At 47.1% G+C, this 15,018-nt stretch overlaps 1 protein-coding gene across 2 annotated transcripts; it reads left to right on the forward strand.

Moving 5' to 3' along the window:
* The first annotated feature begins 8,629 nt into the window (after nt 1-8,629).
* Nucleotides 8,630-14,359, forward strand: Coq10a (coenzyme Q10A). Of its 2 annotated transcripts, none has more exons than XM_057758091.1 (5): nt 8,630-9,089; nt 9,632-9,778; nt 12,556-12,748; nt 13,412-13,476; nt 13,703-14,359. In XM_057758091.1, exons 1-5 carry the CDS (start codon nt 8,950-8,952, stop codon nt 13,842-13,844), a joined length of 687 nt encoding a protein of 228 aa, XP_057614074.1. In that variant the 5' UTR covers nt 8,630-8,949; the 3' UTR covers nt 13,845-14,359. The 2 variants fall into 2 exon arrangements, with proteins under 2 accessions (XP_057614074.1, XP_057614073.1); XM_057758090.1 differs by having other exon boundaries at nt 8,634-9,089; nt 13,375-13,476.
* Nucleotides 14,360-15,018: the final 659 nt, after the last annotated feature.

The following is a 15,018-nucleotide window of genomic DNA, read 5'->3' on the forward strand; positions in this document are numbered from 1 at the left end:
CCTTCCAAAGGACCCAGGTTCAATTCCCAACACCCACATAGCAACTCAGAGCGGTTTATAACTCCAATTCCAGATAATTTGGTAGGCTTCTGGCCTCTCTGGTCACCAGGTATGCATTTGGTGCAGACCTAGATATGCAGGTGAAACAATACATGTAAGTTAATAAAAGCTTTTGCCGACGGGTGGCGGCACGCCATTAATCCCAGCACTAGGCGGCAGAGGCAGGTGGATCTCAGTGAGTTCGAGGCTAGCCTGGTCAACAAAGCAAGTTCCAGGACATCCAGTACTATTACATAGAGAAACCCTGACTCAAAAAACAATAATAATATTAAATTAAATTAAAATTTTAAGTTAAATTGAAAAGAAGGAAAGGTCGGGCGGTGGTGGCACACAGCTTTAATCCCAGCATTCAGGAGGCAGAGAGCAGGTGGATCTCTGTGAGTTTGAGGCCAACCTGGTCTACAGAGCAAGTTCCAGGCCAGGACTGGCTGGCTCCAATAGCTACTGAGAAACCCTGTCTCGAAAAGCCAAAAAAGAGGAGAAAAAAAGAAAAGAAAAAAGAAAATCCTTTGGCATGCTCTCAGGTGAATCTAATCTAGGCAATTATATCTCTCTTTCTTTGTTTTTTTGAGACAGGTTCTCACTATGTAATGTAGCCCAGGCCATTCTGGAACTCCCTCTGTAGACCAAGCTGGCCTCTAACTCCCAGAGATCCATCTGCCTCTGCCTCCCGAGTGCTGGAAGTAAAGGTGTGCGCCACCACCGCCCAGCTATAACAATTATTTGAGCAGCAGGTGTAAAGGACCTGAATTCAACTCCTGGGCATCACATGATAGGAGACAACCATGTCCTAAAAGTTGTCCTCTGCCCTTCACATACAAGCTTCAACACATAAGCACCCCTGATTCCTCCAGTCTCAGGGGACCCAACATCTGGTCTCCATGGGCTCTTGTACCTCCCCTCTTCCCAGATCACTATGGGTTGTGTCAAGTTAACAATAAAAACTAAATAATGCCAGTGGTGGTGAACTTTAACCCCAGCACTCAGGAGGCAGAGGCAGGTGGATCTCTGTGAGTTCAAGGTCAACGTGGTCTACAGAGTGAGCTCCCGACAGCCAGAGCCAGAGCTTTTACACAGAGCAACCCTGTCTTTAAAAAACTAAACCAAAGCTGGGCGGTGGTGGCGCACGCCTTTAATTCCAGCACTTGGGAGGCAGAGGCAGGCGGATCTCTGTGAGTTCGAGACCAGCCTGGTCTACAAGAGCTAGTTCCAGGACAGGCTCCAAAACCACAGAGAAACCCTGTCTCGAAAAAACAAAAAAACAAAAAAACAAAACAAAAAAAAAACTAAACCAAGCCAGGCAGTGGCACATGCCTTTAATCCCAGCACTTGGGAGGCAGAGGCAGGTGGATCTCTGGTAGTTCGAGGCCAGCCTGGTCTACAAGAACTAGTTCCAGGACAGGCTCCAAAAGTCACAGAGAAACCCTGTCTCGAAAATCCAAAAAAAGCCTGGCGATGGTGGCGCACGCCTTTAATCCCAGCACTCGGGAGGCAGAGGCAGGCTGATCTCTGTGAGTTCGAGACCAGCCTGGTCTACAGAGCTAGTTCCAGGACAGGCTCCAAAAGTCACAGAGAAACCCTGTCTCAAAAATCCAAACAACAACAACAACAAAAAAGCTAAAACAAAACAACACTTGCTGTTTTTACAGAGAACACGGTTCCTGACACCATGTAGCTGCTGACAGCTGTTGGTAACTCCAGTTTTTGGAGATTCAACGCCTTCTTCTTTTATTTATTTATTATATAAGCAGTATTTGTGTGCCTACAGGCCAGAAGAGGGCACCAGACCCCATTACAGATGGTTGTGAGCCACCATGTGGTTGCTAGGAACTGAACTCAGGACCTTTGGAAGAACAGACAGTGTTCTTAACCACTGAGCCATCTCTCCAGCCCTCAACAATGTCTTCTGACCTCTTCAGGCTCTACATAAATGTGGTGCATTTACATACATGCATGAAAACACTTATACACGTGAAATAAAAATAAATATTTAAAAAATTACTACAATTATTATTATTATTAATAACTATTATTGTTATTATTTTTTTAAAGGTTTACTTATTATGTATACAGTGTTCTGCCTGCATGAATGCCTGCAGGCCAGAAGAAGTACCAGATCCCAGTATAGATGGTTGTCATCATGTGGTTGCTGGGAACTGAACTCAGGACCTCTGGATGGGCAGCCATTGTTCTTAACCTCTGAGCCACCTCTCCAGCCCTAATTTGTTTGTTTGTTTTTTTAAAGACAGGGTTTCGGGGCTGGAGAGATGGCTTAGTGGTTAAGAGCATTACCTGCTCTTCCAAAGGTCCTGAGTTCAATTCCCAGCAATCACATGGTGGCTCACAACCATCTGGAATGAGGTCTAGTGCCCTCTTCTGGCCTGCAGACATACACACAGACAGAATATTGTATACATGATAATTTTTTTTTAATATTTATTTATTTATTATGTATACAATATTCTGTTTGTGTGTATGCTTGCAGGCCAGCAGAGGGCACCAGACCCCATTACAGATGGTTGTGAGCCACCATGTGGTTGCTGGGAATTGAACTCAGGACCTTTGGAAGAGGAGGCAATGCTCTTAACCTCTGAGCCATCTCTCCAGCCCTGTATACATGATAAATTAAAAAAAAAAAAAAAAAAAAAAAGACAGGGTTTCTCTGTGTAGCCCAATCTGTCCTGGAATGCACTCTGTAGACCAGGCTGGTCTTGAACTCCCAGAGATCTGCCTGCCTCTGCCTCCTGACTGCTGGGATTAAAGGCATATGCCCCCAATGCCTAGCTTTAAAAGACTTATTTTTAACTAAAAAGAGGCTAGGGTTATAACTCAATTGGTAGACTGCTTCCCTAGCACGCTTGAAGCCGCAGGCTCAATCTTCAGTGCCACCCAAGACTGGCTGTGGGGTGTACACACATGTAATCCCAACCACTCAAGAGGCTCAGGCAGGCTGATCACATGTTTAAGTCTTGCCGGAACTGTAGACTGAGTTCAGAGTCAGCCTGGACAACTTAGTGAGATCCTGTCCCAAAAATTAAAAAAAAAAAAAAAAAAAAAAAAATCCAAAGAGGGCTGAGAGAGAGTTGAAAAGTCACCTTATCAGGTAAGTGCATTCTGTTCCTGTACAGGACCGGAGCTGGTTCCTAGCCCCCGCACAGAGCTCACAACCACCTGATTCCAAGGAATCTAATGCCCTCTTCTGGGTCACCACAGGCACTCGTGTGCCTCTCCATCTTTTAAAATTTTTTAATTTCTTTTTTTTGTAATTTATTTATTTGTATTTTATACACACTCGTGTTTTACTTGCATGCATGTCCGTGTAAGGGTGTTGGGTCCCCTGGAACAGTAGTCACAGACTCCTGTGAGCTGCCATGTGGGTGCTGGGAATTGAATCCAGGTTTTCTGGAAGAGCAGGCAGTGCTCTTAACCACTGAGCCATCTCTCCAAGCCAGGTGGTGGTGCATGCCTTTAATCCCAGCACTAGGGAGGCAGAGGCAGGTGGATCTCTGTGAGTTCGAGGCCAGCCTGATCTACAAGAGCAAGTTCCAGAACAGGCTCCGAAGCTACAGAGAAACCCTATCTCGAAAATCAAAACAAAACAAAAAGCTATCTCTCCAGCTCATAAATCAGGTTGCAACAAAGGGAAGAGAGAGCTGAGGATACAGTTAATGTTAAAATGGTGTGGGCAAAATGTCTCAGTGGATAAAGGCGCTTGTCACCAAGTTTTTTTTTTTTTTTTTAGATTTATTTATTTATTATGTATACAACATTCCTTCCATGTGTGCCTGCAGGCCAGAAGAGGGTATCAGTTCTCATTATAGATGGCTGTGAGCCGCCGTGTGGTGCTGGGAATTGAACTCAGGACCTCTGGAAGAACAGCCAGTGCTCTAAACCACTAAGCCATCTCTCTAGCCCTTGTCACCAAGTTTTACGACCTAAGTTTAATCCCTGGAACGTATACAGTGGGAGAGGAGAACCTACTTCTGAAAGCTGTCATCCCTCACCTACACACAGGCCATGGCACACACATGTGCATTCGAAGGCTTATGTGTACACACATAAGTCAGTAAATAAATAAATGTGAAAATGGTTGGGGTTTTTTTGTTGTTTTTTTGTTTTTTGTTTTTTTTTTTTAGTGATAGAATGCTTGCCTAGCATATGTGAAGTCTTGGGTGTCTTGGGTTTAATCCACACCATTACGAACTGAAAAAAAAATTGTGGGGCTGGAGAGATGGCTCAGAGGTTAAGAGCATTGCCTGCTCTTCCAAAGGTCCTGAGTTCAATTCCCAGCAACCACATGGTGGCTCACAACCATCTGGAATGAGGTCTAGTGCCCTCTTCTGGCCTGCAGGCATACACACAGGCAGAATATTGTATACATAACAAATAAATAAATAAATAAATATAAAAAATTGTATCACACACCCAACACCTAAGTATTGGTTTTTGTTGTTACTGTCTGTTGGTTAGTTGGTTTTCTAAGCCTAGGAAATCAGCATCTGGGACAGGCACTTTATATCTGAGGCAGAGGAACAGGGAGGAGACAGAAACTGAACCCAGCAGAGGGGCACATGGAAGCTAGTGTTTTAGCTTGCCATTGGGTGTGAACTTGGCCATTGGGTGTGATGGGCGTCCAGGAAGGGCTAAGCTGGGCTGTGACCCAAGGAGGCGGAGAGGAGCACACACCCTCCACTGCCCAAAATAGCTTAGTAACCTGAGGAATGGAGGTAGGGGTTGAGCTGGAGTCACGTGCTGAGGCCTGACTCAGGAGTGGAGGTGAGTGAGGGACAGAATCAGACTGACCCTCTAGGCAGCTGGAAAGAGGAAGGGCCGGGGGTTAGCTAGTTACTATTATTTAGAGCAAGAAAGACGAGAAATAAAGGAAATGATTTAGTAACATTGTCACATCTGGAGTTCAGAGTGAAGCTAAGAGCTGGAACTGGTGACATAGGCCACCTATGCACACAATGGAACTTTCTGGAGGTGGTGACATCACTTGTGTTCCCAGTACTTGTGAGGTCCAGGTAGGAGGGTCAGGAGTTCAAGGTTCAGAGCATCTTGGACTACTAAGACCTTGTCTTCAAAACCAGAGATTGTTGGAGGTGGGGGTTCAGCATTTAGGAGCCCTGGCTGCTTTTCCAGAGGACCTGGGTTCAATTCCCAGTATCTACACAGAGGCTCATAACCACCTGAAAGCCTAATGTCCCCTTCTGGCCTCTGAGGACCCCAAGCACACACACGCATGTTTGTGTGCACAAACATACATTCAGCCAAAACACCTATACACATAAAAAATTAAAAATAAATTGGGTAACTCTAGAGTCTCTCTCTCTCTTCCTCCCTTTCCTCCCTCTTTTTTTTTCCTTTCTCTATGACAATGTCTTATTCTGTAGCCCAGGATGGCCTCAAATTCACTATGTAACCTACTCTGGCTTCAAAATAACCCTGAGTTCTGAGATCCCAAGTGTGCAGAACCAAGCCTGATTTGCCTTGCCTTTCTTTAGACTGGTTTTCATTCTTCTAACGTAACAATTGGCACACAGACTGTAGCACAACCCACTCTATGACAGACCAGTGGAGACCATCACACAGTCCTTAGCACAGCTGACTCCATGATGGAAATACCATTCAGATCATAAAATCCAGCATGTAGACTGTTTACCTGCCAAAAAGGAAAACAGAGCCTAATCCATCAAAATCCATAGTTCTGGGAAATTCTCTAATGCACTAACCTTGCTTTTTGGCTTCTGAAGTTCTGCTTCAGGCTAACAGTTCTTGTTAACTGAAGCATATCAACCAGGATATAGTTTTTGTACTTAAAAAACTCACCCTGAGAAAGTCTCGGGGCTATGCCGGGATCCTGAACACACAGTAGAGTTGCCAGCTGACTGATGAAGGCTTTCTATTGGCTTACCCCCATGTCTGAGCAGTCTTCTTTGGTGTCTACCCCACAATTCTAACAAGGATATATACTGCACTATACTAATAGGTCAGTAGGTAGAAACTTGGGGTTTTTAGAAGGATGGTGGGGTACACTTTTAGCCCCAACACTTGGGAATCAGAGGCAGACAGACCTCGGGGGGGGGGTGTGAGGCTAGCCTGGAAGTAATTCCAGGGCAGTCAGGAATATATAGTGAGAATTTGTCTCAAAACAAACAAGAAAGGAGTTATAGCCAAGTATGGTATCATAAGTCTGTAACCTCCACATTTAGGAGGAATATCAGGAGTTCAAAGCCAGCTTTGGTTACATAATAAGTTTGAGGAAAGCCTGAGCTACGTGAAACCCTGTCTCAAAACCAAACAAAACAGAAGGTTTTTGCTTGTTTGTATTTTTAAGAAACTTGTAAGTTATGGCAAAGTTATTGAAAATAAAGCAAACACATGAGACAGTGAATGAGAAAACACAGAATACATGCTTGTTTACATTGAATTCTGCATTCAGGGCAGTACTGCCTGGGTTCAGTCGAGAGTCTTCCTGGAGGAAAACATGGAAAGAACTGTAGATGGCAGGGGCACAACAAGAGCTAACGGAGTGAACTAGGCAAGGATTAAGCGGAAGTAATTAGCTATTTAATTAGTTGAAGAACAGCAAGCAAATTGGTTTTGTAGGGCTACTGGACCTTAGGGATTCTGAAACAAGTTAGCTCAGTGAAGGCAGAGTGCTAATGAGGTCATAGTTCAGTCATGTATCCCAGTTAACTTCTCTCTTTTCCTCAACATGCTCCTCACTGCTCACTCCGAGCAGCTGTCTCCTACGTCAGAGGTGAGTCCAGACCAGAGAGTGACGCTGACCTGACAAGTCGGCTGCCTTTCAAGGTCATGCGCCCACAGAACACCACTTCAAACTGGAAGGAGATTCCTCCGGTAACTGTAGTGAGGAAGGGAAGAGGGCACACCAGGCCCTCCCTGAGGTGAGAGAGAGAAAGGTGTCAGAAGAAGAAAATAAATGAAAATATTCTGTAGCTGGGGGTTTCATGCCCTCAGGAAGGTGGAAAAAAGGGAGCAAAAGGAAAAGAGTTATTTTTTAAAAAAAAACAAACTTTTTATTAAGTGTGTGTGCACGTGTGTGTGTGCATGCGTGCACAGGTCAGAGGAGAAGGCTCTTTCCATGCAGGTCCTGGGTCAGGCTTGGCAGCAAGCACCTTTACCCACTGAGCCATCTGGCCAGCCTGTCTTGGCTGTGAGATGGGATCCAGGGCCTCATTTGTGTAAAACCATTCGACTTGCATCACAATGTAGCTTTGCCTGCCTGTCCTCTCCCTGCCACCACCTTCAATTATCAGTGGTGACAGTCCCAACGTCCTTAAATTCAGCACAGAATTGTGTTTGCTCTTGCATCCATCTAGGTCTAGTCTCTTTCTAATTTGTAGTTTGTTTTTCTTTTCTCTTTTTCTCTTTTTCCTTTGGTGTGTGTGTTTGTACAGTGACCTCTGGAAGAGCAGTCAGCCAGTGCTCCAGCCCATATATTTTTAATTAATCAGCAAATTTCTTTTTCCTTAACTTATTTTTATTTTATGTGCATTGGTGTTTTGCCTGCATGTATTTCTGTGTCTGAAGATGTTCGATTCCCTGGAACTGGAGTTACAGATAGTTGTGAGTTGTCATGCGGGTGCTGGGAATTGAACCCAGGTCCTCTGGACTGTGCTCTTAACCACTGAGCCATCTCTCCAGCCCCTGTTTGTTTCTACTTTTATCAAGGGCAATTGTTTTCTCCTTGAATCATGGGAAGTAATAAGTGGTATTCACTGTCGGGCTTGAACTGTGATATCTCATCTTCCATTGAGTACACGTTTTTCCAGACAACGATGGTTCTTTTCTCTAAAAGTAAAATTTGGCCAGCTGTGATGTCTCACATCTGAAATTCCAGCAACTAGAAAGCTGTGGCAAGAGAATTCCTGTGAGTTTGATGTCAACACAAGTTACAGACCAAGGTCATGTCTCAAAAAAACTCCCTAACATGATCGCCGCCTGAGGTTCATACCTGAAACCACAGCAGCCAAGAGGCCGCAAGGACCTCCGAGAGCTCCAAACCAGTCTGGCCTACACAGTGAGGGCGCCTTAAACAAACAAAACATGTCTTATGTTTGGTTTGAGGCTAAGGCTTGCCTCAATGTGTAGATCTGGCTACTCTACAACAGGCTATGTAGCCCAGGCTGGCTTGAAACTCGTGGCAACCCTCCTGCCTCGGCCGCTGACCTCTTCTCATAAATATTAAGGGGAAACTGTGTTCCTAGGGACGTTCGTGAAGGACTGCGAATTCAAGGCCAGCCCAGGAGAAGAAGCTGAATATCTTGTCTACAATAACGAGGAGGGGGGGAGAGGAGGGAGTGGAAAGCGAGGGGAGATTCAAGTCAGCCCAGAGCTTGAAACGTTAATATCCTTTTCCAAAGACACAAATCAGCAGCAGACACTGCGAAGGCCACCGAGCTGAGCGGGAGCCTCGCAATGCTAAAGGGCTAGTGGAGCCCTAGCTCGGGACAGCTACGGACATATCTGCCGTTGACCCGCCCACGACGTCGCCTCTGCGCCTACGTATCAGGTCCTGTGACCACAGCCTCGCCAAGTAGTTTGTGCCAGGCGACCTCGCTCCCCCAGCTATCGCTACAGCTCCTCAGACGCGCACCCGGCGCCCTTGCTCTCTCGCCAGAGGTGTCAAAGAAACTACATCTCCCGACAGGCAGCGTTGCCCTTTCCTTCCTCCCTCGCTCTCCCACTCCAGATCCCTGGCAACAGCGTGACGTGACGGGACTCGGAGCTGCGGTCAGTGCTAGCCTACCCGGCGCGCGGGCTGGAGCAGGGAGAAGGCATCCGGAGCCCGCGCCCGCCGCCCTTCCCGCCCGGCCTCCTCCGCAGCCGCCGCAGCCCCGAGTGCCAGGGACGGGCGCGCGCATGGCCTCTGCGGGCGCGCGGAGGCTGCCGGCCCCGACGCGCGCGGCCGCTCGGAGCTGCTGCGGCTTCTCGCTCCGCCCGGGCACGCGCGCGGTCCCGCCCCCGCCCCCGGGCCCTCCGCGGCCGCCGCGGCCAGTGAGGTGAGAGGCGGGCCCGGGCATCCGCTCGGGACGGGAGGGGGTCGCCCGGCCGGCACCCCGAAGTTCTGCGGTGGAGGGTGGCAGCCCTTATATGGCGGGCCGGAGAAGGGTCGGCATTGGTAGTGCCCTGGGAGCCCGACTGGAGCTCTGGAGATACAAGTTACATGCTCGGGGTGGTGCGTGCCAGCCTCTTCTCGGCTTCGCTGGCGCCCTGGCTTTGATGGGCCCGGCCGGACCGTGGACACGGGGATGCTACGAGTTTGCTTGCAGCAGTAGCGTTGCTCCAAAGGCAGCTGGCACCTCGGCCGTGTCCGTCTTTTTCCCATCCCCACCCCTGGCCCTGTCCTCAGCCGCCCTCGACCTTTCGCACTCGTGACTGCCTGGCCAGCCAGCCAGCCTCGCTAGCTGGAGCAGGTGCTGGGGGGAGAAGGGCTTGCCCGAACGACCTTCCTCCGCGATGCATCCCTCTTCCCCTTCACCTGGAATTGGCTGAATACAAAAAAAGAACCGTGACGCTGCCTCTCCTTTCCTTTTGGTGCTAGGTTTCTGATTTCCTGTAACCTCTTCTTGCCTCGCGCTGCCCAGGTCGTGGCGGCCGAGGCTGGCCTACCTCCCAGTCGTTCCTTCATGGGCTTTGCTGCCCCCTTCACCAACAAGCGGAAGGCTTACTCGGAGCGTAGGATCATGGGGTGAGCAACCTTCTCTTCCACTCCAAATAAATAACCACGTGCTAATAGTTGATAAAATCCATATTGAACCACCCACCTCCCCAGCAATGTTTTTGCTGCCAGCCTCCCAACCTAAATTTCCCTCCTCGGTTGCTCTGCCCGTGCATTAAATGAGTCTAGAATTGGGTTACCTCATAGAAACGTTATCAAGTACAGGCAGACCTGTAATCTCAGCTCTGGAGGCCAGAGGCAGGATTGCAAGCTTGTAGTCTCCCTGGGTTACATAGCCCAGAGCCTGCGTTGTACACGTACACTTGAGATGTAGCCTAAATTGGCCTTGAACTTCTAACTATCCTGTCTCCACCTACCTCTCTAGAGCGGGGATTACAGGCGTGTGCCACCATGCTGGTTTCATGCAGCGCTGAGGATTGAGCCTAGACCCTGTGCATGCTAAGAAACCACTTCCCAGTTTTTTTTTGTTTTTTTTTTTTGAGCCAGGATCTCATTATATACCCCTGACTGTCCACCTTGTAATTATATAGACCAGACTGGCTTCTAACTCAGAGATCTGCCTGCTTCTGCCCCGAGTGTTGGGACTAAAGGCTTGCATCACTATACCAGGCTTCATTTTTGTTTTGTGACAAGGTCTTATTATGTAGCCCTGGCTGGCCTGGAACTCCAATGGCCTCTGCCTCCCAAATGCTGAGATAAAGGCATGCACCACCATGCCTAGCTGCAACAAAAATGCTTTTACAAACTTAAACTATAGGGACTGGAGAGTTGGCTCAGTGGTTAAGAGCACTTGCTACAAAGGACCCAGGTTTGATTCCCAGCCCCACATGGAGGTTTACCACCTCTTCAAGCGCCAGCACACACATCGCACACAAACGTACACGCAGACAAAGCACTCATAAAAATAGGCCTAAAGATTGTTTAACTATGAAATGGTTTAATGACTCCAGCTCCAGAGATCTTGCATCCTGCTCTGGACTCTGTAGGCACAAGCACTCATGTGCCCATACCCTCCCCAAACATACACATAATTAAAGAGAACTCAGTAGTGACGACTACATGCTTACAACTTTAGCATGCTGGAGACTTAGGCAGCAGGATCCCTATCAGCTTCACCCCACTAACCTGCACTACAGGCTACACTGCTAGACCTTGTTTAAAAATGGGGTGGTGGTGGTCAGATGGCTCAGGAGAGTTTGATCCCCTGGATCTACATGGTGGAACGGCAGAGCCCACTCGGGAGTTGTCTTCTGATCTCAGAGTGCACTGTGGCACAGCTCCCACACACAGATAAACAAATGCAAAATACTACGTAATTATTTGAGTCAGGTCTCTCTATGTAACAACCCTGGACGCCTTGGAACTCACTGTAGACCACCTGCCTCCCGAGTGCTGGGATTAAAGGCATGTGGTACTAGAAGTAACATTAAAGAAGAAAAAGACACGGGGTATTATTTTGAGCCTCGTTATGTACTAGCTGCTAGGCTGAATGGGGTAAGCAATCCTAAGTGCTGAATTACAGGTGAGTACTACCACACCCGTTTTTTTTTTTTAAGAGTTTTAATGATGTGTAACTATATGTGGGTGTATGCACATACATGAGTGCAAGTGTTTTTGGAGACCAGAGTTGATTCTCCTTACAGAAGTTGTAAGCTGTGGGTTCTGGAAATCAAACCCAGGTCCTCTGAAAGAGCAGTCAGTGCTCTTAACCAATGGGCCATCTCTCCATCCAGTGTATGTGGTGCTGGTGACTGAACCTAAGGCTTCACGCCAAATAAGTGTTCTACTAACCGAACTACGCCTCCAGTCTGTACAGGTAGGTATTTTACATGAACTGTCCCATTTCGTCCCCACAAACAAATGAACCGAGTATTATTTGCCCGTGTATTATAGATAAAAGAAAGGAGGCATAGGTAGTTTACCTAAGACCACAACAATAAGTTGTAGAGTTGTTCCCAGCACTGCTGAGGCAGGAGGATCATGAATTGGAAGCCAGCTTGTGCCCATAGTGGTTCAAGATCAGCCTGAGCCACAAAATATTGTCTTTTTTTTTAAATATTTATTTATTTATTATGTATACAATATTCTGTCTGTATGCCTGAAGGCCAGAAGAGGGCGCCAGACCTCTTTACAGATGGTTGTGAGCCACCATGTGGTTGCTGGGAATTGAACTCAGGACCTCTGGAAGAGCAGGCAATGCTCTTAACCACTGAGCCATCTCTCCAGCCCCAAAATATTGTCTTTTCAAAATAATCCAATGGCCCAGCACTTGGCACCAAGCATAAAGACCCAATCAAATTTAATTCCTCAACTCCACAAGCTAGAACTGGCTGCTTTTTCTCTGCTGTCCACACGTTCCATACATACATATACAAAATAGTAAAATGGGGGGCTGGAGAGATGGCTCAGAGGTTAAGAGCATTGCCTGCTCTTCCAAAGGTCCTGAGTTCAATTCCCAGCAACCACATGGTGGCTCACAACCATCTGTAATGGGGTGTGGTGCCCTCTTCTGGCCTGCAGGTATATACACAGACAGAATATTGTATACATAATAAATAAATAAATATAAAAAAAATAGTAAAATGTAAAAAAAAAAAGAAAGACAAAAGACTTGACTATCAATAAAACTGACATCCTGTCATCTAAAGCCTCTATTGGGATAAAATAATGTATCATCTTGGTCTCTTTGGGTGCCTGGTTTGTGGGCAAAGATTGTGTCAAGGCCAGTGGCAAGGAGGACCTTGACCCAGCCGGCAGCTCTTGGTCTCTGATTCCTCTCGTCCTAGGTACTCAATGCAGGAGATGTATGAAGTCGTGTCCAATGTCCAGGAGTACCGAGAGTTTGTGCCGTGGTGTAAAAAGTCACTGGTAGTATCCAGCCGTAAGGGTCACCTGAAAGCCCAGTTGGAGGTTGGGTTTCCACCTGTCTTGGAACGTTATACCTCTGCGGTCTCCATGGTCAAACCACACATGGTCAAGGTGAGGCCTGTCTGGGAGGATTCAGGGTATTTTCCTTAGCAGTTTCATATTCAAGGGTTATTTTTGGCCTTTCCTGTAATTACTTGATTTCTACATGTTAAGTATTCGCATAACATAAAAGTCAATTATCGTGGTGGTGGTGCTGGGCCAACCCGACATCACATACTATGCAAGTAGTTCCACGAAGCTAAACCCTCAGCGGCTCTCAACTTTTCTAATGCTGTGACCCTTTAATACAGTTCCCCATGTTGTGGTGAGCCCCAACCATAAAGTTACTTTTGTTGTTACTTTGTAACTATAACCTTGCTACTGTTGTGAATCATGTGACCATCCCTGTTTTCGGATGGTCTTGGGTGACGCACAGGTCGACAATAGGTGCTCTAGCTCCCTCTTAACAACTGCAGTTAAGCCGGGCGATGGTGGCGCACGCCTTTAATCCCAGCACTCGCCTTTAATCCCAGCACTCGGGAGGCAGAGGCAGGCGGATCTCTGTGAGTTCGAGACCAGCCTGGTCTACAAGAGCTAGTTCCAGGACAGGCTCCAAAACCACAGAGAAACCCTGTCTCAAAAAACCAAAAAAAAAAAAAAACAACTGCAGTTAACTAGCCAATTGTATCCTATTCTAGGCAGTTTGCACTGATGGCAAGCTCTTTAACCACTTAGAGACTATTTGGCGATTCAGCCCTGGTATTCCTGCCTACCCTCGAACCTGCACTGTGGACTTCTCGGTGAGTCAGGTTTCGTGGCACAGACCTTGGACCAGGCATGAGGGTAAAACTAAGCACTAAACACTTCACTACGTATTCAGAGGTCTAAGTCTCTATCAGATTTGCATTTTGCTCAGTTTTAAGTTACATTACTTAGGTGATGTCTGGAGGGGGATGTAAAGAAGGCAGTACAGATTAGTACCCTTCCAACATGGTCTTGAAGTTTCTGTCTCTTATGCATTTCCAGATTTCCTTTGAATTTCGTTCTCTGCTGCACTCCCAGCTGGCGACCATGTTTTTTGATGAGGTTGTCAAACAGAATGTTGCTGCCTTTGAGCGCCGGGCGGCCACTAAGTTTGGTCCAGAAACAGCCATACCCCGTGAACTGATGTTCCATGAGGTGCACCAGACTTGAGACAAAGAATTGCTCCCTTGCCTTCACCCCCTCTTCCCACCCAATTTTTATTTATTTGTTTTGGCTCTTGCTCAGAGAGAGGTCTAAGTTTTACTTCTCAATTCTTCCTAAACTGGGCTGCATGCTGGCTGGACATGTGGGGAAGATAGCACATACACAGCAAAGAATGCCTTGTGCCCGCGGCCATTTCACACCGAATAAACCCAGAGCTGTAGTCTTTGGACCAGGTCAGGCGGATATAGTAGTAACTTCCTCACACAGAGGTACTAGCTGGCAAGTAACTTTTACCCCACTAAGATTTCTCAGGAGAAGCAAAAGGCAACCTGCCTCAGCTTAGGAACGTGTCCATGCTGTCTGACGGGTAGAAAGTGAGGAGCTGCTTCACATCAGTGCCACAGAGCAGAGGAGGAGGAATTCCTTAAACAGTGTTGGGATGTACCTTTTTCTTCCACGTGGCCTGAGTTTTTATAAAACTTCAATAAATTGTGACAGTGTGAATTTGCTTTTTTTGGTATTGTTTCTCAGGGTAGGGGCGGGGGTAACATAACAAGCAGAATAGAAGTCACAGCTTCCTTTCCTGTGAGAATGAAGGTGTAAGGCAGCCTCTTGGACACGGCGTCCCTGCTAACTATAGTAGCATGCCCTGCATGCCAGGACCTACTACCTACCTTCTTGCCTATTTATAGACTTTTTTCCAGAAGGCCAGCTGTAGCAGGACAGCCTTAGATCTTCCATAATCTAATGCCCCCAGGACCACCCCTTATTTTGGGAGGCCTCCTTAGGGAAAGTAGTAAGGGAGAGGCACTAACTATAAGCACCCTCTAGTGTCTAAGTCTGGAGGTAGCAGTCCTCCATTTGTCCTTGGTACAGTTCTTGTCCCTTTCACCCACTGGGCTAGACCAGCTCCTGGATTAGTCAGGCAAGTACTTATGAGGTCTCTATAACAGAGAGGGATGGGGGTTAAAGGTAAAGGACTCCCCAACCTTGGGAAAAAGACTGAACGTCTTTGGAAAGCAGCCTTTCCTCTGCATGTCCTACTCGCCCGAAGAAAAAGGGATATACAGAATCACTTCTTACCCACTAGTGCAGACCTTCCTACCAGATTTCTTACCTCATAATGATTCTTTCAGGCCTATGTAATAGCAAGC

Source organism: Chionomys nivalis, chromosome 25 (assembly GCF_950005125.1).
Source record: "Chionomys nivalis chromosome 25, mChiNiv1.1, whole genome shotgun sequence".
NCBI lineage: Eukaryota > Metazoa > Chordata > Mammalia > Rodentia > Cricetidae > Chionomys > Chionomys nivalis.